Source organism: Osmerus eperlanus, chromosome 3 (assembly GCF_963692335.1).
Source record: "Osmerus eperlanus chromosome 3, fOsmEpe2.1, whole genome shotgun sequence".
NCBI classification, from domain to species: Eukaryota; Metazoa; Chordata; class Actinopteri; order Osmeriformes; family Osmeridae; genus Osmerus; species Osmerus eperlanus.
This window is the reverse complement of record NC_085020.1, coordinates 3,883,157-3,906,466: the sequence shown is the minus strand read 5'-3', so window position 1 is coordinate 3,906,466 and position 23,310 is coordinate 3,883,157. Positions and strand designations below refer to the sequence as shown.

General features: G+C 44.4%; 1 protein-coding gene across 3 annotated transcripts; it reads left to right on the top strand.

The window, feature by feature from the left end:
• Positions 1-2,178: 2,178 nt before the first annotated feature.
• On the top strand, positions 2,179-23,304 carry sox1a (SRY-box transcription factor 1a). Of its 3 annotated transcripts, none has more exons than XR_009929729.1 (3): positions 2,179-2,314; positions 17,605-17,667; positions 23,004-23,063. XR_009929729.1 is itself a non-coding variant. In XM_062456575.1 (3 exons), the coding sequence occupies exons 1-3, from the start codon at positions 14,410-14,412 to the stop codon at positions 23,061-23,063; spliced, it is 960 nt and encodes a 319-aa protein (XP_062312559.1). In that variant the 5' UTR covers positions 14,098-14,409; the 3' UTR covers positions 23,064-23,304. The 3 variants fall into 3 exon arrangements, 1 of the variants encoding a protein (XP_062312559.1); XR_009929728.1 differs by lacking the exon at positions 2,179-2,314 and adding an exon at positions 9,713-9,879 and having other exon boundaries at positions 23,004-23,304; XM_062456575.1 differs by lacking the exon at positions 2,179-2,314 and adding an exon at positions 14,098-15,246 and having other exon boundaries at positions 23,004-23,304.
• The last annotated feature ends 6 nt before the right edge of the window (positions 23,305-23,310 follow it).

Genomic DNA, 23,310 nt, shown 5'->3' with positions numbered 1-23,310 from the left:
GCCCAAACCAACCAATCGAACAACCGATATCATCCCTAGAGAAGACAGCAAACATTGTACAGAAGACAGAAGCGGATGTCTTGAGTGACCCCCCCCCCCCCCCCCACACACACACACACACACACCGAAAACACCCCCATATTCCAGCCTCGCTGAGAACACCCCTCTCCTGGTCAGGACAACAGCTGCTGGCTGGAATTAGAAATCAATTATTCAGCTTGGACAAGCTCATTAAAAACTTGAATAGGACTCTCTGGCCACTCTTCTCTCTCTGCCCGCAGTTTGTAATTAGTTCTCTGAAAAGTTTCTCTATGTTGAGTTTTGATAGAGAGAAGAAACGCAGCCGTTGACTTGAACCCTTTCCCTAACCCAGTCCTGTGTCTGCGTGGTATCATTAGTGGTGGGTGGGTGCAGTATCTCTCCTCAGGAAGACTTGTCAGTGATACTGTTTGCTTTCAGTTTGGGCACATCTAATAGTGGGAGTCATCAGGCTCAATTAGGCATTAATAATCAAAGGAGTGTAATCTGGCTAAATTAGGCATTACTAATCAAAGGATGACTGGAAATTATCACACTGGCAGTAAATGAAGCAGCACTAATCAGCCGAGAGAGAGGGAGAGGGAGATTGGAAGGGAAGAGCAGAACAAAAGCAGTGTGATGTATATTATCAACAGGTTTAAGGGTTTGTGTAACAGTAATGTTTGATCTGTTTTCTGATCTGATTCAAACACACACACGTGCACTATCTGACTGCCCAGTGGGTGGCAGTAGGTAATCAACCAGATGTGGATGCTTGGCTGTGTTGTATTCAATCTCTTCATGTACAACAAGCTGACACCATCTACAGTACAGGATCTAGCATGGCCTATCACCCTCACCATGCTCTCTCTCTCTCTCTCTCTCTCTCTCTCCCTCTCTCCGTAAGTCCCTATGTCTCCCTCAGCTCTCTCTCTCTCCCCCCTCCCTCTCTCCATCTCTATCTCCCCCCATCTCTCCCTCTCTTCTCTCCTGCCCTCCTCTCCTCTCCACATTGTGTGTCTATCTGATCCTGTGGTCTTTTGTTGCTCTATGAAAGGCCTGATGCCTCCCTCATTATTTTCCCCTTTATCTCTCTCTCCACCGCTCTGATTAGAACAGTCGCCCCTGACAGGAACCCTCAGCCAGCGCCTATCCATTACATTACACACCCTGTGTGTGTGAGAGTGTGTGTGAGAGCGTGTGTGTGTGTAGGTAAGTAGGTAGGTACTTTATTCATTTTAAGAAGAAATTGCGGTGTTACAGCCATCCAGATAAAAATAATCAGTGTAAAATACATGGGGCTGTACACAGGGTTAAAACTTGTATGAAGGAAACAAAACAGTTTAGTGTATGCATGTATCTGCCTGTGAGAGAGTGAAAGAGACAGAGGGAATTGTGTGTGTGTGTATGTGAGTGTGTGTGTCCTTCGTCTCACTTATGAGGGTGTTTACAGTTGATTCAGTAAGTGGTGTTGTACACAATGGAAAAGCAGCTCCCAAAAAATTATCGCAGATGATTATGAGCGAATGAGGCTTGAGACGAAGTTGTCTGCAAAGTGTTACATCCTGCTGTGTCGTTCATTCTTTCTTTCATTCATTTGTTCTTTCTTTACTTCTTTATTTATTTAACAGTCTCTCTCTCTCTACCTCTCTCTGTCTGTCCCTCTTTTTCTGTCCCCATCCTTTAGCTCACCCTTTCACTGTCTGGCTTTCAATCTCTCCATCTCTCTGTCTCCCTCTTTCTGTTTCTGTCTGAAAGGGAGAGGCTGAATGCAACATGTGGAGTGTTCTGCTTAGGCTTTTCTGCTCCCAGCACTATGGGGTATGTGTGTGTGTGTGTACATACATCCTGCTTGTGTTTCTATCTGTGTGTATGTGAAAGAGAGAGAGATAAAAAGGCATGATGGTTGTGAAACCACTGTAGAATTGCTGATGTTGCTGACTTATTCTAGAGAGAGAATCCTGACTGGCATGACTCGACACCTGACCCCTGGTGTGTGTGTGTGTGCGTGTTTGTGTGTGTGTGTGTGTGTGTGTGTGTGTGTGTGCGTGCCTGCCTGCCTGCCTGCGTATGTGCGTGTGCCCTCATTTATCAAACAGCAGTTTTACACCTACAGTATTTGTAGAGCTGTTGATTGGGCAGATGGGTTACCAACACCATTTGTGTTTGGGAAGAATGTGTCTCATTAAAGTCATCAATAAAAGGATTGGATATATGAGCAAAGTGATGGAGACACTGGCATGAACCAACCCACCCAACACAGTAGAGGACAAAGCTTCTCTCTTCCTAAGCTCCTGTAAGTAGTTTATGGTATGAAGAATATTCTTCCCAAAACACACACTTGTACTTGTATGGGGGGAAAAACAACACGTTGGAATATTTGATAATCACATCTACAGTAAAGCAGACGTCGAGATGCTTTTCTAACACATACATATTTATTTCTTGGTATTTATCATTTCAACCTCCTTTTAATGGTCCAAATATGTCATTTGCCTTTAAATTGCATTATCATACGAAATAAAACTGCATTTTAATGAAATTCAGATGGATTCTCCTAGGTTAATGGAATATGGCTTTAAGAGGAAACTAATTACCTAGTTTAGCGTCAGTGAATGTATTTTGGTGACCGGCTCTGATTTAGAATGTAAACAGTAATGGGGTCCTTGATTAGCATTAGAATAGGAGAGTATTGTGCTTCTACACAGACACTCTTATTGGATATGCATTTGGCCTGCTCTCTCCCCCTCTTATTCCTCACTGAAAACACACACATACACATACACACACACGCACATACAGAGGGTTCATGCACATGGAAACACTGATGTGTACACACACAGGCACGCCAGCTTTCGTTTGTGTATTAGCTTACCTGCCTTATGCTGTTGCCTTTTTTTGGAAGCTGTCTAATGTGCAGTTAATCCAAATAATATGTTACCCTCTCCTCAATCGCATGACCACTCTGGGTTCTCTGAATGCAGTTTTCATGCGGTGGATGTGAAGAAATCATGAAAAACAACTGCAAACTAGAGAGGGTACAATTTCTGGGGAAATTGTAGGGTGTGCTTGCTTGCGTCGGTTGGACAGGGGTCCGTTTTTTAATGACATTTTTACAACTGATATTTCTGTATTTTATATAAAAATGCATACTTATTATTTATAAAGATTACATAGATTTAAAAGCTTTTTTTTTTGCTGCTCATTTACAACTGAAAATACGAGTGAAGTGTAGAATGAAATGGATGTCTTCTCATTTCCCCTGCAAGAGGCAGCCTCATCGTTGAATCAAAACGAATAAATTTGGCAGACCGGTGTACAAATTGACCTAATCTCTATGACTTAAACGTCCTTTTCCCTTCTCGTGATATTTTCATGCATTTAGCCTACTCATTGCATTCATTCATTAATAAAGAACCCCCTTTGAAGATTATTCTACGACGTTACCCGGCAGTAGAAGATGGAATCGCGATTCAAACAGTACCATCTGCTAACTGAAAATATGCCCCCCAAAACGTAAATAAGCTTGACATTTATTTAGTGGAAAATCGCTCATTCATAAAAAGCTCACTGGTAGCGATCATTGTAAGGTAACAACGCAAAATGCGATATAGCCCTGTGTGGAGAAGCTGCCCCGGTAAATTCTACTACTACGGTACAGTACTAGACTACTGCTGTGTTCGTCTTGGTAGCAATTGCGTTGGTTGAATTCGATTAAACGTTCCGTTGTACGGTTTAGGCTGAAATTAATTATTTTCATGAACAGATTGACAAAGTTTAGGCTGTGGCAATGAAGTTCAGGTTAGTAGTTAGATAGACTTTTGATTTAAGTAAGGGGAGTGCCGAACATGTTCTGTCGCCGTTTGACTTCCTAAACAGCTGTGTATGTTAGATGTTTTTGTCGTGTGTCTCGCGTAGGCTACAGCGTTGCAGTGATACGCTGGATTGAAACCACAGGTAATGATAATTTCACCCACAAATCGTTTACTTGTAATCTAATGTCATAATAAATCCTACAACGAAAATGTATATGTGAGGAATGTTTATTTTAACGATTGAAAACAGATACATCATAGACCACTGTAGTATGTGTTGCCCGGGCAACAGAGGCTAATGTCATGATGCTAATATTTCAGTGAAATAGTAGACTACCGTTTACGAAAGTAGATGTGGGCTTACTTCCTTAATAATATCAGCTAATATTGTACATTACACATCACAATTGTGTGTCATATCACAAAGTAAAATGAGTAAATAGTTATCACCCTGGCCTCTTTGCTTGTGGCGTTCCTGCAGCTGCCTTGCAGTAAAGCTATAGTTAGCCTAGCTATCCCCCAAGTTAACAGATGCGAAACGAATGTTCTGCTACAGGTAGTCACGCGTGTTTTCGTGACGTTAGTGACGTTAGTAACGTCAGTGACTGTGGCTAGCAAATTAGCCACCGTTAGCTTCACTTTTCGCCACAAAAACTTAACTTAAGCCCAAACCATGCAACGGAACGTAAATTCCAATAGAAGCAACGCAATCGCTACCAAGACGAACCTTTTGACACCGCCGTTGTGTATGTAGGCCAAATATTGACTGAGTTTTAGGGGGGCGAAAATAAATAATAATATATAAATATATATGTGAGAGAACAAAGGTTGTGCTCTCGCCGAAGGCTTGAGCACACCCAATAAAGTCAAAGGACTTTCATAATGAAGACGTTTTCTGTTGTGAGGAAATGAGAGGGTAGAGACAGGGGAGAAGTGAGAAAGGGAGGGGGAAAGGACGAGAGGGAGAAGGGAACAGGAGAGGGGGAGGGGAGGAGAGGAGAGGGGGAGGAGAGGAGAGGGGGATGAGAGGGGGAGGAGAGGAGAGCGGGAGGAGAGGAGAGGAGAGAGGGAGGAGAGGAGAGGAGAGGAGAGGAGAGGAGAGAGGATAGGAGAAGAGAGGGGGAAGAGAGGAGAGGGGGATGAGAGGAGAGGAGAGGAGAGGAGAGGAGAGGAGAGGAGAGGGGGAGGAAAGGAGAGAGGATAGGAGAAGAGAGGGGGAGGAGACGAGAGGGGGAGGAGAGGAGAGGAGAGGGGAGGGGGAGGAAAGGAGAGAGGTTAGGAGAAGATAGGGGGAGGAAAGGAGAGAGGATAGGAGAAGAGAGGGGGAGGAGAGGAGAGGGGGAGGAGAGGGGGAGGAGAGAAGAGAAGAGGGGGAGGAGAGGAGAGGAGAGGGGAGGAAAGGAGAGAGGAGAGGAGGAGAGGGGGAGGAGAGGAGAGGGGGAGGAGAGGGTAAAAGCCAGGGAAAGAAGGGCAGAAGAGAGATAGGAGGATGAGAGCAAGAAAGGAAGTAGGAGAGATGAAAAGCTAAAGGCCAAGTGAAGAGGAGAGTGTTTGAAGAGTCGGGCCTCCCGGAGGTCTGACCTCATTTGGAATTCTGGGTAAAGGAGTTCCGGATGGAGGGTCATTGGGGAGGGACACCTCTGAACCAAACACACACACACACACACACTCTGGATTTCCCTGGACTGGAATGGTTTTTAAAACTTGGAGGAAGAGTTTGTGGAGGATTTTTCAAAAACTGTATGCAATTCTACAAACACAGGAGGTAAAAAATCACCCTAACCATAACCTAGCCCTGAAGATTTCTCTGAAGACACACAACTCTCCTAACTAATCATGAGTTTAGTTGGGGGTTTAAAACATCAGTCTCTGATTGTTTGATAATGGTATACAGCTGACAGACAGCTATTTGCCGGAAGCCCATTGGTCTGAGGTAGTGGGTGTGTCAGGAAGGAGTCGGGAGGAATCTTCTGACCTATGCTAAACTTTACGGTCAGAGTGACAGACAATTTAATTGACATCAATTTCAAATATTCGATTCATTATAAATAAGATTAATACAATTAGTAATTTGAGATAGGTAGAGGTGGGTGTTAGAGAGAAAGGGTTTATTGATATTTCACTGCTCGTAAAAAAAGATTTCACAGTTTGTCCTGTTTTCACTATTAGAGTGGGTTGAATTTTTCTGACCAGATTCTGCTCTCTCCTTTCTATTTCTCCTCTCCTCTTTGTTCCAGTAAATTCTCTTTTGTTTGTCTACTTGTATTCTCACTCTCTCAAATTCCTGCTTCACCGATTGCTTCCTGGTATGAATGCTCTCTTGTTTTCCCTCTCCCTTCACTCTTCTCTCCCTCTCTTTTCAACCATTCCTCCCTCTGCTTAGTTTTTCCTCTTTCCATTCTGTTCTCCCTCTCACTCCACCTACTCCTCTTACCCCTGCCCCCCTCTTGCCCCCCTTCCATCCTGCTCCTCCTCCCTCCTTTCCTTCACCTCCCTCCATCCCTACCCTGGCTGCCTACTTCCATCCTGTCGTCAAAGCCGCAGCAGTGTTGAAAACACACGTTGCTAATGACGAGGGCTGTAAAGTGCATCAGTGCTAACAAGGCCTAAGTGCCAAAGTGGTTAACTAGGAAACCATCTCTTCTCCCTTCCCTCCCTCCCTCCCTATCTCTCTCTCCTCCTGCCCTCTGCATCACCTGAACGTTCCCCCTTCCTTGTCTCTTTTTAATGGAACCTGACCTGAGGTAACGAACACACTCTTTTGCTTTTAACCTCTCCCCCCTCCTTACACTGTCTTTCCAGTACTCTTGCCTCTTTACCTCTACCTTTTCCCTTCCCCCTTATCTTTTCTTTCAGAGAGGTTGTCTTCGCTCCAGCTTTGGCGCACCCCCTCCCTCCTCCCTCCTCCCTGACTCTCCATGGGTGTTTGTGGGGCTTGTCTGATAGCCATTAGTGTTACACCTTATTACCGAGGTAATGACTGACTCCTGGCTCTAATTAGAGACGTGAGAGAGAGAGAGAGAGAGAGAGAGGGGGGGGGGAGAGAGAGAGAGAGAGAGAGAGAGAGAGAGAGAGAGAGAGAGAGAGAGAGAGAGAGAGAGAGAGAGAGAGAGAGAGAGAGAGAGAGAGAGAGAGAGAGAGAGAGAGAGAGAGAGAGAGAGAAACATACCCCCCCACCCTTCCAAGTCACACCATGATGCCGTTACAGTAACTACATCACCGCGGTGACTCCATTAGCACGGCGCCTCTAAGAGTTGCGACTCCCGACCGTTAAAACCATTACACTCATTACCCACTAACGACAGGGAAAGGTGTTATGGCTAATTGATAAGATGAACAATGCGTAAAATCTTGTCTCTAATTGGCCGAAGGGAGGAAAAAATGACGGAGACCTCAGAAAGAAAAGAGGGGAAAAAACAATCTGCTGCATCTATAATCTGCGTTAATATGGTATTTTTTCTCAAAGCTATAATTGTGGGTCTGCTCTGTATTCGGGGTAGAATACACTTCACCCAAACATCTTTTTAGTTTACATATCTTATTCTTCTCTTCCCTCTTTTGAGTGACCCGGTGTTTGTTCTTGGGTTGTCATCTGGGATAAGAGGATTATTTGAGCAATCTGGGAGCACTTTGGAGAGATCTTTCTCTTTATCTCTTTCTCTTTTGTTTTCTTTCTCTCTCTTTCTCCCTATATCCGTCTCTCTCTCTCCTTCTCTCTCTCTCTCTCTCTCTCTCTCCATCTCTCTCCCTTCCCCTTATCTCTCTCTGTTTCTCTCTCTCTGTGTCTCTCTGTCTCCCTGTCTCTCTTCTCCCCCCCCTCTTTTTCTCTTCCTCTATCTCACTCTCTTCTGGAGTAGGTAATCCAGACAAATAACATTATGGACACAGTCTTTTCTAAAAGACCATGATTGGCCTCGACTGTTTGCGAAGGGATTGACATAGGCCCCTCTTCTCTTTCAGAGTCTCTTACTACCTCCTTCGCCCTCTCTCCCCCCTTTTTCTCTCTCTCTCCCCTTTTCTCGCTCTCTCCCTCTTTCCCTCCACCCTCCCTCTGTCTCTCTTTCTCTCTCTCTCTTTCTCTCACACACATACACACACAGTCAACCCTTTCCTCTCAGGTCTAAACGACAACGGGACCTAGACACTTCCAGTCTGGTGATGTCTAAACAGGCTGGCTTCTTCCTCAATATCGTAAGAGCACCTATTTGTGTAACATGGATGGGAGCTGTGTGCTTGTGTGTGTGTGTCTGGTGTGTGTGTGTGTGTGCGGTGTGTTTACAAGCTTCACTCTGTCTCTTTGATGTTCGTGTTGAGGCTTTTACAGGGGTTGGCTTGCAGGGAACTGTGTTTGTCTGAGATCAGACAGTAATGCAGACATCAGCCCCTTCTCTGCTTTTAGGCGATTGTCTCACTCTTCTCCCCATGCTTTTAGATTCGACCCTGTTCTCCTCTCAATCCCTCTCACAACCCTGCTCTCTCTCCCTGCCTCCCTCCCTCCCTCACCCACCACACCTCCCTCCCTCACCCCCCCACCACACCTCCCTCACCCCTCCCCACTGTTAAGTAAGTAAGTAAGTAAGACTTTATTTATATAGCACTTTTCATACAAGAATTGCAGCTCAAAGTGCTTTACATAAAATCAACAAACAATAATACAAGTGTTGATCTAAACTAGCCGCACTCTATCTGCGGTCTCTCGAATCCATCTTAGATCCGAGCTGCCACTTGCAGTTTCTAATACACAAACATGACAAGGGGGTAGACAGGACAAGACAAGGTAAACATGAGGAGAGAGGAGGAAAAAAGGCAACACCCAGACAATGCTCCTAGAGGAGTACAGTGTGGGAACAGACAAAAACCTCAGCACATAAGTACAACAACATTTACAAAAACAGGCGAAGGCGTTGGATGGGGGTGGGGGGTGGTGATTAAGACTAAGGTTAAGACTAAGCTTATGATAACAAATCTTATCATAACCAATTTTCCTTACATCTGCAACACACATATTATGGCCAGTCAGCCAACTAGTCAGAACACTAATCAAACAGCAATTCACATAGCTGGTTGACAAGACCTGCGTGTGTGTGTGTGCGTGCGTGTGTGTGTGTGTATGTGTGTGTAGGGGGGGATGTGTGTGTATGGTGTGTGTGTGTGTGTGTGTGTGTGTAGTGTGTGTGTGTGTGTGTGTGTGTGTGTGTGTTAGTTTGACGCTAGTCTGTCACAGCCATGTGGTGGCAGGCAGAGTGGGTCCAGATTGCTCAGGCAGCTGCAACAGTAACCCATTAGGTCAGAGCAGAGTTTGGTTGGACAGAATCTGATGGCGATTTACTGATATCATTATTCTGACAGATTCCTGGTGGTGAATGCATATCAAGTAGCCTTAATAGATCAGCACCTACTCAATAGAGGCCGCGGGAAGTTAACCGTCAGGGTACCTTCTTGTAAGGGACAACAAACAAAGTCAGTCTCGGGACAGAAGCGAATACCATCTCTGCCTCTCCCCATCTCCCTCCTAATCGTACCTCTCCTCGCTCTCTCTATTCTCCCTCCTCTCTGGTTGTGGGATCGGTAATGCGAGTCCGTATCCATGAGGCGGGACGCGGGCGCGGCGCGTAGCCAAGTCCCCGCCTCCTCTCCTGAATGCGACACAGCTGCTTTTCAGAACCCAACCGCTCCAGCCCATTCATCCTCGAGAGCGAACAAAAAAGTGGCTATTTATTAGAATACTTGTTTTGTATTGTTCGGCGTCACACAAAAGACGCTTCATTATGTAACAAGCAAACCCCTTTCGCCAAGAGAAACAATAACTTGAAATTGTCTTTTAGAGTGTGTAATAAATGTCGTTTCTTCTTGTCTCTCCCCTCAGTGTGTGTTGGGTGGTGGGTTTGGGCACTGGGCACGGATGGCCTTGGCACAGTCAGCGGCTAGATTTTAATGGGAATGGTGGCGTTACATGAGGCTTTGGTGGGGTTTAGAATGGCTTTTAGGAGAATGGAGTAAGGAGTCGTACCACACGGGCTGCAATACAGGGACGAGGGAGACGTGCGTAAGTTTGCATAACCTCAGCCTATTACCTTCGGTGCACATCTGAAAGTTCTTATTGACGAGTACTTTTGCAAGTGTAAACTATTCATGTGAATTGTGCCACAATGAAATGTATAGACTAGCCTGGTCTTAAGCTGCGTGACAGTCTATACTTTAGCTAGGATACTGTAAGTAAAAATCAGTTCTTGAAATGGTAATGGAAAATCGATAGGCTGCCTATAGCCGATTTTGGCACTCCATTGTAACTCATTCAATGCAAATGGAAATTGTTTTATTGTGTCGCTAAAAAAGTTATAGCGGCTGGAAATACTATTATCTTCTGAGAAAATCCGGGAGTTAGAATCTGCAAGCTCTCACATCCTCAATAGTATCCCGCGCGTGTATACTTTGGACGGCTTCCGGGAGACGTTGATGTTAAATATGTCTGTTGAAATAATGTATAATGTAACCGATCACTTTAATTGACAGTACCATATAGTTTTGGTCGCTTGATATGGAAAGTAGTCAACGCAAACAAAATATGGATGAAACAATTGATATAATATCTAACAGCATGTCACCCGTTAACAATTTGGTGTTTAGATAATTTTAGGACGAATGCCCAGGATGCGTAGCCCGTCCTTCAAATTGTAAGAACAAATCAAACCATGCAGACACCTGCCTTGGTAATGAATGTATCTCTATCATCGATGGATATCAGCACTGAAGAGCAGGGGATGAGGTGGGTGAGTTGGGGGGGGGGGGCGGAAAAGAAATGGATCAACTGATAGATATAGGTTAGCGCGCTCTCACTGGAACAGTTGTTTGGCCATGATACGCTGTCGGATAATAGATCTATCCAAGGCCCTGACTTTTATGACCTTCTCCGTGTTGTATCGTCTTTTGAGTTGTAAACACACAAGCAGCTTTGGAAGGCCTACAACTGACCTTATTAGGCCACAAAAACTCATAAACACGGTTATGCCATGGCCCATCAAGTGAGCATTTTATGGCAAGTCTGCTCTAAACTGAAGCAATATCTACAAAACGAACGGAGCCCCCAACACAATATATATATATATATTTTTTTTTTTTTTACATAAAACTCTTATTTATCATTATTGTAGGTTGTACTTCTCATCTTGTGGAGTTGATGAACAAAATAATTTCTCTCTCCCTCTCTCTCTCCTCTCTCTCTCTCTCTCTCTCTCTCTCTCTCTCTCTCTCTCTCTCACACACACACACACATACATAAGCCTACACAAACATTTAGTAAATCGTTCTAGAAGTTTAGTTAGTCTAACTGCTTTACTGTGTGTAGGCCTACATTTGGACATAGCTTAATAAAAATGATTACCATTCTAATGGCAATTGATAACATGGATTTCCATATAATTTTCATCCATTAATTTATTGTTCCATATTATTAATGAACATGATCAATGTTTAATTTTCAAAATGCGTCTAATAGTTTACAGCAGTCTTTGGCATAATCACGGCTGCCGCTTGCCTGCACTCTAAAGCTCCCGTGCGTAATAAGTCCGGAAAGAAGCAGCCTATTTGCTCTTCAACAACAGTTTAGTACAAAATACATAAATGTTGACATAATATAATACTATACCATGTTTTTGGTGATAGTTTTATAGGAAATTCTAAATAAGTATAGTGTCTACCTACTCGTTAAACTTCAGTTTGAACCATAACAAGGGAATTTAAAAAATATATTGTTCCAGGGGGCTGGATCGCTGCCGTGACCCTTGTCCCAGCTCGTGCACCGCGGCAGCGGCGCATGCATCCCATTGCAGAGAGGGCACAAAGAAAGGGGAATTGTAAAGCGCGAGGCGAGTGATCGAGAATGACATGGAACGTATATACGGGCCACGAGGGTCCCCGTCCAAAACTCCAGGCTAATCCCTCTGACAATTAACAAGTCTTGATTTCCGGCAGCCGGTATGCACACAAATCTTAACCTAGAACAAATGGTTAAAACGTTTTTCTTATTGTAAATAGGTTGTAATAGTAATAGTCTTAACAAATAATAATTATGATATCATTAGGCCTAAATCAGTTGTAATCATGTGAACAACAACAGCAATAAAATCAAATTGATAATTACCATAACTGGTCTAAGACAAATGATAATGATAATCCGAATTGATGTACAAATCTGTATTCATAATAATATACATTTTCACTATTCTGGGTTACATTAATAATCATAATAATGAACGTATTAGCGTGCTTGTTTACAAACACGAGCCACGTGAACTTTAAATCCTTTCTGGTGAAGTATTCCATTTTAAAACACTGAAACCTTAAAAATAGCCTGTGAAACAGATATGGCACAAAATGCATCCCTGTGATATTGTTAAATCAGTGGGCCATCTAAAGAGCCTCCTCAGCAGACAGGCTTGAATGCCACCTGATTGACTCTTTGCCGCCACCCTCATATTGTTAAACTATAATTATGACAAATATTCTACACTGTCCACATTTTGTGGATACATATTTTATTCTGTCAAATCTGTATTGAAATCGGTAGGCTATTTTATAGTCTTCATAGTTTATGTGCGAGGATACATTGAATACAAAAATATTACATGATTAATTATCTATCATCTGATGAGGGTAGTTATTGAGAATACGATTTAAAATAGCCCGTAGACAAAAATATTAAATACTTAAATTATTTGTATATTTATTCTTCTTGTTATGGCCTAAATTGTTATTATTCTTATTGTTATTATTACAAATAGTAGGCTATTTGTGTTAGGCCTCTTGGTGTTAATACTATTGCTTGTGTTATTTACATTATAGTTTGTGTATTTTTCTTTATTATTGTTGTTATCATTAATATTGTTATATATAATAATATCATTAGCACCCTAATCGGGCTAGTAATCCGAAGGTTGCCAGTTCGATTCCCGGTCATGCCAACTGACGTTGTGTCCTTGGGCAAGACACTTCACCCTACTTGCCTCGGGGGGAATGTCCCTGTACTTACTGTAAGTCGCTCTGGATAAGAGCGTCTGCTAAATGACTAAATGTAAATGTAGCACCATAGGCTATAAATGCCCTCACATGCGCGTGCTGCCATCCGAACCAAAGCAACAGTTAGGGCCGTTATCCGCGCGGTGCGGATCACAGGGATGTCATTGACCATGTGAGATCCCGTTAACCTTAGGCTATTACAAAACGCGCACGGATCCGTATGAGTGATCCAACTCCCACAGGCACACTGAGAGCATATCAGGCTAAGCCCTAATTAAAACCAACAAAGTATGATAGAATGATTAAATCGTTAGTCTCGCCGCGGGGGAAGGGATATTTTGTTTTCCTTCTCAATTAGCCGCTGATTGCGCTTTTCAGGGGAGGTCAGCTGTGAAATTTGAATTATACTTGGGCGTTGCGAGCCCGGTGACACCCAACATTGTCGAAGACATGCCAGCTTGTTTTCTGCGTTATTTGACAGGAATTTTGATTTAGCCAACCCTACCAACCCAGTGACGTCACGTGTCCCACACTTAGGTTAGACTATTCAATTCTGGTACTGGATAATCTGAAATTATGTTTGTTTATGTTGTATCTGTTTACTTCTTGTTTGTTCGGAATCATGCTCACAGCTCACCTTCTCAGAACACCCATTGATCTAGATACACTACCCTCATACTCGACTCTTGACGCAACTGATCTGTGTGAGTGTGTGTCTGAGAGAGAGAGAGAAAGAGAGAGAGAGAGGGACAGAGGGAGAGAGAGAGAGAGAGAGATCATTAGACACATCCCTCAGTAGCCTCAAACAAATGTTAGCTTTCACATTTCAAATTGGCTCAATATGATACGTTAATATGAGCAAGTGAGCCTCAACGTGTTTGCAAACAACAAAGTACAACCGTGAGTTCCTTACCATAAGGTAAACATTCATTTCAGTTTTGCACATAAAGTTTCAGACTGTTCGTAAGAGTTTGGCTGCAGTAATGTTTGTACAAAAAAGCCAAAGTCAGAACTCCAAGCCAAAGTGAAATGTAGTCGAACTTTCATACCCCGCAAAGTCTCGGCAACACCACACGTTTTCAAATGTTATGTTCAATACATTTTCTCTCGGCGTCAGTGCTTGTTTTCGGGGGTGACCCCTCTTTCAACCCCCCTCCTGCCAGCGTGTTCCTCTCAGCGAGCACTGCGTCACCTGACCAGACTGCATGCAAATCATTCTGCTTCTGGAACGCCATTGGCCGCTTGTGGCTCATTTAACCGCTGTCAGGGCTCCTCGTATGGCCGCCGCTTTAACTAACTTCTCAACACCGGCAGAGAAAGTGGCTCAAATGTACATTCTGTCACCGTGGATGTGACCCAACGTGAGGAGAAGGGGTTGATATACACACGAGAATATCCTTTTGCGAACAGTCCTACTTCTGGATTATTTATTATCTCCAATTGTATCCACTTTTTGGGGTAGGAGAACCTCGCCGCGCGCTCTGTGTGTGCACCTGTACCGGACTCGAGCACCGAGAGATACTTGTTTCTTTGTTGTTAGTGAAGTTTGACAACCAGGTGAATGTATAGCATGATGATGGAAACCGACCTCCACTCCCCTGGACCCCAAACGAACACGACCACGGGTCAAACGGGGCCAAACAGTGGGTCTAAAGCGAACCAGGACAGAGTGAAAAGACCGATGAACGCGTTCATGGTGTGGTCCCGTGGGCAGCGGAGGAAGATGGCACAGGAAAATCCCAAAATGCACAACTCCGAGATCAGCAAACGGCTGGGTGCCGAGTGGAAGGTGATGTCCGAGGCCGAAAAACGTCCGTTTATCGATGAGGCGAAAAGGTTGCGAGCTATGCATATGAAGGAGCACCCGGATTACAAGTACCGGCCACGACGGAAGACCAAGACGCTGCTTAAAAAGGACAAATACTCCCTGGCCGGTGGGCTGCTCTCTGGGGCAGGAGGGGGTGGTGGAGTGGGTCTTGGGGTCGGAATGGGTTCCTCCGGGATCGGTCAGAGGCTTGAGAGCCCGGGGGGGCACGGAGGCTCAGCCAGCTCGGGCTACGCGCACATGAACGGCTGGGCGAACGGTGCGTACTCAGGACAGGTGGCTGCGGCGGCAGCGGCTGCGGCGATGATGCAGGAGGCTCAACTAGCCTACAACCATCACCCAGGGAGCGGAGCACACCACCACCACTCACACCACCACCACCCACATAACCCGCAGCCCATGCACCGCTACGACATGACTGCACTGCAATACAGCCCTATCTCGAACTCTCAAAGCTACATGAGCGCCTCTCCGTCCGGCTACGGCGGGATCACCTACACGCAGCACCCGAGTTCTGGGGTCTCTTCCTCCGCCATGGGAACGTTAGGGTCGCTGGTGAAGTCAGAGCCGAGCGTAAGCCCTCCCGTTAGCACGCACTCTCGGGGTCCTTGCCCCGGAGACTTGAGAGAGATGATAAGTATGTATTTACCAACAGGCGAGCCGGGGGACCCGTCTGTGCAGAGTAGACTTCACGCCCTGCCGCAACATTACCAGAGCGCGACGGCCGGTGTGAACGGAACGGTCCCTCTCACACACATTTAGGACAATCTAAGATAATGGAAACTGCAAACTAACACATAACCAAATATTTACCTCTTTTATAAAAGACTCTAGCCTATACCTGCATTTTGTACAGGATGATTATGCTCCTTGTAAATGAAAGGTAAATCCTATCTCCGTTTGGACTTTTTTAATTTTGAAATTATGGTAGGCTACTCAAATGAAATTAGTTTAAAATATTGGTTATTGTGTATCATTTTGTCCATTTTACCAACTCTAATTTTAGTTGAAGGTGTTGCCACCTTTATGGAGACATGAGGTTAAATGTCACGTTATTTTGGTTCATTGTAAGTTATTGAAAATAAGTTGTGTCATCATCATGCATTTGGGATTTTCATCTCTCTCGCTCCCCAAACATTTGTAAACATGTTCGTTTACATGTCTATTAACTATCAAAAAGATCTCTTTTGTTGTAATACTTATTGTAAATTGTGAATAATTTGCATATTTGAAAGACTGACGGGCAACTGCTGTTGTATATCCTAATTTACAAAATGCTTTTCTGAAAATGACAGGCCCTGAAATGCGCTGAATTACAATTGAATAAATTTCACCCTGTTGCTCTGGTTCTTAAAACTGATCTTAAGTTGATTATTTTGACTTCATTATATCCTGCAAATAAAATGACAACTCTTTAAAATCATGAAAATTTATCCTTGGCACAAAGTGACCTGAAGGATATTTGTTTGTGTGGGAGAAAATTATAGGATTCAATCTCATGCAATTCATGAATCTTAATTCATAAACAACAAATCAAATGTATGACATGGCATATGATGCTTTGTTTTGGTTTCCCATGGGTAAAGGAAATTATTCTTCCTTCGCCAAAACAGATACGCTGGTCTCCGGTATATAATATCACGGGCTTCTCCAATTTCATAGAGCTTCATAAATGTCCAAGGTGACAGAATTGTGACTTTAATATACAACAGCACATTTGGCTGTACTTATAGGCATATCTAAGCAAATACATTATATTATTAATATTTATGTTGGTTATTGTTGCTTAGAGGGACTTGCTGCGTGCCGGCTATGCATGCAAGCGATTGAGATAAATTGCTATGGCAATATTTATTTAATTTGATGCAAATCTATGCTTAGCTTTTAATAAACAGTTAAGAGTATTCTTGAATAACTTCTATTTCCTAAACCTACAGGTCTCAGAAGCCTTTAGTTTATTTACTAATTTGCTTTACTGAATTACCCTTCTGGCTTTATTGATTTGTGTTTCCTTCACATAACCTATGTTAGACGGCTGACACTTCCTCTCTAATGAAAACATCTATACATGAGTGTAATCCTATATACATAAGAGGCTAAATCTTTGTGCCTCTCAAATGGACCATGTGGGAAAAGAGTAAAACTTAGCTTTTTTCCTTAGTATGGCATCAGGGGTCAAAGTTCTAGCATAAGCCCTGATCCTATGACAAAGCCTATAGCAGTGAATAGGAAGTGTTAGGAACCACTAGGGATGTTCAAATTAATCTTTACACAATAACCAGCTGCACTCCAACCAGCATGTTCCCAGGTCGGAAAACATGCTGGGAGTTAGATACAGGAAAACAACATGGAGGAAAACAAGAGAGAGTTTTCTGTTTTAGTGGATTAAAAAAATATCTATTCCCGTCCAAGAGTGTAGGCTTATCTTGGACAAAATCTGTTAGATGTATCTTCTTACCTTCTTCTTTTTGGAACACTTGTGTGGTTTGGTCATTGTCATTTATTCTGAACAATTTCTATGTATTAGTGCTATTGGATTGGTTTTAATGTCCAAAATCAATAAGTCTACAAACCGGAATGAATGTTAAAGACAGAGAAAGAAAGAGAGACAGTGTGTGTGAAAGAGAGTGAGTATTTCACCAGAAGAGAGAGATATATGTAAATATGGGCATGTCTTAGGTAGTATTTACCTTTGGAGCTATAATAGTTGTTTCAGTTTTTCTCTGGTCGAAATGGGAGACCTTTTAAAACTAAAACTCAAATGGGAAAAGTGACAGAAAAACTATCCTACATATTTCTGAAGAAATATGAAGACTGTTCCAAATGTGAATCACATTAAATTCACCTCATTAACACTGTAGTAATTTGCAAATCCCTAGCATGTGTTCCAGTAGTGATAACTTGGGAACACCCTCTGTCTTGTCCACACAGCAACAAGTACCCTGCAGGATGCCGCAGACCCAAATGACTGTGACGGGACACATTGAACCTTGGGTAAAGACCAGGCCTCATTTTTACAGCCGGCCATTTTGTTTATATTTACTCCTTTGACCGTCCTCTTGAGTGTGTTCATGTGTGTGTGCGTTTGAATGAGGTTGTTTACATTTACATTACATTTAGTCATTTAGCAGACGCTCTTATCCAGAGCGACTTACAGTAAGTACAGGGACATTCTCCCCGAAGCAAGTAGGGTGAAGTGCCTTGCCCAAGGACACAACGTCATTTGGCACGGCTGGGAATCGAACTGGCAACCTTCAGATTACTAGTCAGGTGGTTGAGCGGTGAGGGAGTCGGGCTAGTAATCTGAAGGTTGCCAGTTCGATTCCCAGCCGTGCCAAATGACGTGGTGTCCTTGGGCAAGGCACTTCACCCTACTTGCTTCGGGGAGAATGTCCCTGTACTTACTGTAAGTCGCTCTGGATAAGAGCGTCTGCTAAATGACTAAATGTAAATGCTATTGCATTGGTCTATTCCCTTTCACTTTTTCTCTTTATTCACTTAGCAAACGCTTTTATCCAAATTGTTATTCAAATAGTGCATATTCCAGGCACAGCAGACGATCAAAGGTCAGAATGCCATGTAGTTCTACAGTATTTATGTGTTTTTTCCTGAGTCATGGAAGGCTGTTTTTACTAGCAACATTGCAAAGGATGTTTTCTACCTTGAAATCCACTGCTCATCCCACTCACACAGTGACTCATTATGTCAGCCTGGTATATTAAGACTTTTAGAGCTTTCCAACTGAATCATGCCAGCTGTGTGTTCTGCAACAGAAGACAAATATTCAGTAAGGGCTGTGAAAGCCAGAAGGTTAACAGAAATGGTGTGGTTGTACAACATCTACCCCAAGCAATCCATCCATACCCTATCCCAATCTATAGAACATTCAATAGGAAAGCCACGAGAAATGACTTGTTTGAAATGAATGAATGTTGTGGATCCCAGACCATCCTGGCTAGGTGCCCTGGATTCAGCTTCCTCTTATTCAACGGAGCTCATAGGACGGGCTAGCTAGTTATCTTATCTACGGATGTAAAGACATACAGATTAACACTGGGGGGAAAAACGGAAAGGCGGGGTGCGTCACGGCACATCCACAGCCTAAAAAGAAGAGCGTTCTGGTAAATTTAACCTGAATAATTTTCTACTCAACGTGAGGGGAGAGACTGAAAGCAGGGGAGGACCGGGGGAGAGGAGGGGGTTTATGACCGTGGGTGGATGGGTTTGTGGGGATGATGGTGGGTTAGGATGGGTAGGTGGTGGTGGTTGGGATGGGGTGGGGGGTTGCCCAATAAATCTCTCCAGTCCGCGATACTGTTATCTTGTAGCCACCGATATATTCCGCACTAGGAGGCCATCAGCTCCGGCGCACACGCGCTGCTCATAAAGCCCCGATCCCTTGCACTCCCTGTCCTAAATGGGGATAATTAGCGTCACTTTATCACGCCTCTGCATATTTCCTCCGTTCTCCCCCTCCAAAAAAACAGCAAGCTGCCTGCTCTCAGTGCCCGCTCTGTCGCAGAAGATTACGGAGACAGATTGCACAGAACAAATGTGCAGAGCGAGATTAGCACGGAATAGTGAAAGCAACTGGGCCAATGAATTCCTCGCGAGGGCCTTATCGGGCTCTGTGTGGGAGTGATTGTGAGCGCCACTGTTGGAATTTGGCAGCGACCGCAGCTTGGAGAGCCGCCCCACGCTGAGTCGCATTCAGTGGCCAGCGCGCTGTGAGGTTGGGAACTTTCAGTCAGTCGTACAACTCAATGCCCCCACAAAGGCGATTACAAGCCCCAGCGCATTCCTGAAGCGACCTGGGGGACACGCAGGTGCAAGGGGATGGGGAAACCCGTCAGAGAAGTGATCAAAACCGGGACAGTTCTGGGACCACACAAAACCAACTTCGCCACAGGGACCGGGGATTTTGGGGGAAGGAGGAGAAAAGGAAAGAATACGTTTTGGGGTGATGGAAGTTTTGGGGTGTTTTTAGGCCATTCCTGCCAATCAGACAATGAAAGGAAGAGAATCCCTCCAATCTAGATAAAGAAACCCCAAATCCAGGACAGCACACTGCCTCTAAATTTAAAAAGAAACGTGCATATTTTAAGCCTATAAATAATGAATGGCTTGCAGCCAGTTTGATTGTGTTCAGTTCGCCTGCTTGCTGTTGAATTGGACGCACTTCCAATACTCACTGGCCCTTATGCAGGTTTTAGACGCCTAGACGAACTGAAAGTAGGCTCCAGCATACAACATTTGCCCAATTTCCTCGTAATTGAAATAACTGGTTCAAAGGGTTAACTGCTTTGCTTAAATCGAAAATACCCCTTCATTGCGCCAAAGCGTGTGCTTTTGGCCAGCTATAGGTCTCCATCGTGGAGACAGACGGTATATTTGATTAGAGCAACGTCTAACTATCAATTACGGCGAAAAAACAGAGGGTCCCCAAGGAGTAGTAATCAGCGCGCCAGCAGCTCGCGGACCTCTCATTTCCCACCGCTGCTTCATAATGGAGGCGCGCGGGAACGCATGAGAATGAGCTCCGCGCGCAGGCGAACTGTCACTCATTTGAAAACTTGGCCCAAACACCCTACAGAAAGGTAGTCTTGTATTCAGCTGTGCTGGATGGACAGCAGAAACGCAATGCAACGAATTTCGTATTGGGATATTGATATTGCCATAGCTGCTTAGTCTTGGAACGATTTTCTAGGAAATTACCTCACAACAACATGTAGCCTAACTTGTAAGCTACAGGCTAAGTGTTAGCCAAGAGGCCTGGGCTAAACTCATTTTTCTGCCAACACCCCAGTTGTGGCCTTAAAAGGGTTTCTTTCTTTCTTTTTTTCTTTCTTTCTTTCTTTCTTTCTTTCTTTCTTTCTCTGTCTGTCTGTCTGTCTGTCTCTCTCTCTCTCTCTCTCTCTCTCTCTCTCTCTCTCTCTCTCTCTCTCTCTCTCTCTCTCTTTCTCTCTCTCTTTCTTTTCATTTCTTTCGCGCCTCTGCATGCCTGTCTGTGTCTGCCTACCTGCTTGCTAGCCAGCTACACAGCAAGCCGGTCAACCTTCCTCTCCTACCCTCAGTATGCGGCCTGTATCAGTAATAACGCTGTAATGTTCGAGTAGATAAACACAGGTCATTACGCTTCAGCGTCCGGAGCTCTCCACTGGAGCTGTCCAGTTCTGAAATGACATAATTTCAGCACCCACAGTTGCGTTGTGAAAAGGGCAACAATTCGCCATTCACAAGCTTCGTATTACATCCAGTTTTTACGTAGGCTGTAGGCTACTTCTAATTCTACATTTTATGAAACGGGGGACCAATGCCCAATATAACGAAAATTATAGCTAAATTCGTGCTGGATTATTTGAGAGCAAATCTGAATCTCTCAGAGATTCTTTTTAGATTTAGGTTAGGCTATATGAGTTAAAATAACCGTTACACTGACTTCTCCAACTGATTGAACAATCAGTTGGCCTATCTGTAAATAACTACAAATATACCGCAATGAAAAGAGAGATGTGTATCTATTATTGACTTCGCGTGGATGTACGAGGCGGTTTGTTTGCGGTTATTGTAGAATCGCCTATTGTAAACAAGACAGCGGGATCTTGCGTGTGTGTTTGTGTGTCTGTGTTGGGGAGGGGGGATGCGGGGATGGTCGATGACAGCAGGTTTTCGCACATCGGAGCCGCTCGTGGGAGAGCGGGGATGAGTGTGGGAGGGGAGCACAGATAGTTGGGCCTTAATGACACCCCCGCTGGGCGTTATTACTTAAAGACGATGTCGCCTTCAAATATAGGTACTTACTTTTCGTGTCTTTCGGAGTGGTGGTGCTCACCTTTTTTGTCGCCTGGATCAGAGCCAGTCCCCCACTAAACCATGTAATGCTGCTTTTTTCGTGTTTTCACTTATTTCTCTAACACTCTCTCTCCGTCGAACTCACCCTCCTCTCCCTGCCTCTGCCTGTTTGTCAAGCACACTGTTTGGAGGGTATTTTCGTATTTTCGCCATCTTTTACCACACTTTCATCTTTGTGTGAATGAATGACTGAGGTGACCATGTTCTTTATGGCTTACGACAGGTGACTAGATGTAAAGAGGCTGGTTAGCACTCAGGGTTTGTACCTCTGGGTCTTTAGCATCAGTCAGTGAAGAGACGTTTGTCTTTCGCTGCAGTATAGGGAGCAGAGGGCTTCCTGCTGCCAACATACCTAATCCTATTAGCACCATGGCTGGAAAATCTTTGGCGGTATAATTTTTTTCCTTCTCTCTTTCTTTCTTTCCCTCACTCACTCTCTCTCCCTCTTTTTCTTTTTCTCTTTCTCTTACTCTTTCTCTTCTCCATCCCTTCTGCCCCCTCCCTCCCTTTCCCTCCCTTTCCCTCCCTCTCTCCCTCTCTCTCTCCCTGTCACCCACATGCACACATGCACACTCAATAAATCGTACCCTAACAAAATGTTCTATCACCTGATTCTCACCCACACAAAGCACGTTTGCGGTCGTAAAGCGTTTGAGATAACTGCCAGGCAGGTGATTACTCTCATCGTGGTTCAGATGAGGTTAATGAGGGGTCAAAGAGCGCTGATAAGACAAGCAACTTGATTTCCTCCTCTGCAAGGTCCTGATAACTGATTGAACCCAGTGACCTTTGATCCCTAAAAGGTCAAGTGATCAACTAACCAGGATGGTAAAGATGGATCAGATGGTACAGTTTGAGGGATGAGTATTTCACATCTATCTGTCAAGATGAACCGATTAATGGCCTTTATTGATTGTGATAGCGCTGATCTGTTTTGTCCAAGAGCCATTAGATTGTTGTCGGCTATCAAACAGTTTAGGGAAATTGGGAGGGGATGGGTTCATTTCATCCTGTTTGTAATTGCACCGATAACCTACCAGCTCTCAAGCAGATTCATTCAACCGTAGTCCCACATTTCACTTGAAGCGTGCGTGACATTAATTGTGTTGCTGTGTGCCGTGTGTGTGTGTGTGTGTGTGTGTGTGTGTGTAGGGGGGTTCTACTACTATCCCACTCTGAGTGATTAACTGACCTTCCTACTCGCTCCATCATAAATATGAAACGTGTGGTTAGCTAAAGAGCATATGGTCAGGAGAGGACAGTTTGCATGGCTGCCCTGACCCACCCCCCCCCCCCCCCCCCCCCCTGACACCTCTGTGGGTCCAACTGTGGAAGCTACCTATCGCTCAGATCAGGGACACGGAGGGAGATAGACACTGTTGTGATATCTTCTCTGACTACTGACCTTTTGATGCCTCGCTCACTCCCAGTTGCCTCTCTCTGCCTCTCTTCCTTTTCTCCCCCCTACCTCTCTCCAGGGTGTCGATCACGACGACTGCCAGGGGATGCTGACGATGGATCTCCACGGTAACGAGTGATTGGCAGGTGCCGGCTCTCGTCTCAGTGATGGCTGGCAGGGCGTCATTAGGATGGAGGTGAAGATCTGCTTCGTGGAATGAGAGGACCTTCTGGAAAATGTCAACGATAGTCAGAGCCCCCAAACTGCCTCCCCCATCTCCCTTATCCGCATATTCCCTCACACTCACACATACACACCCACACTCACACACACACACACCCTTCCTAACATTCAACCACCTCATTGTTATCCTGTTTTTTGTGTTG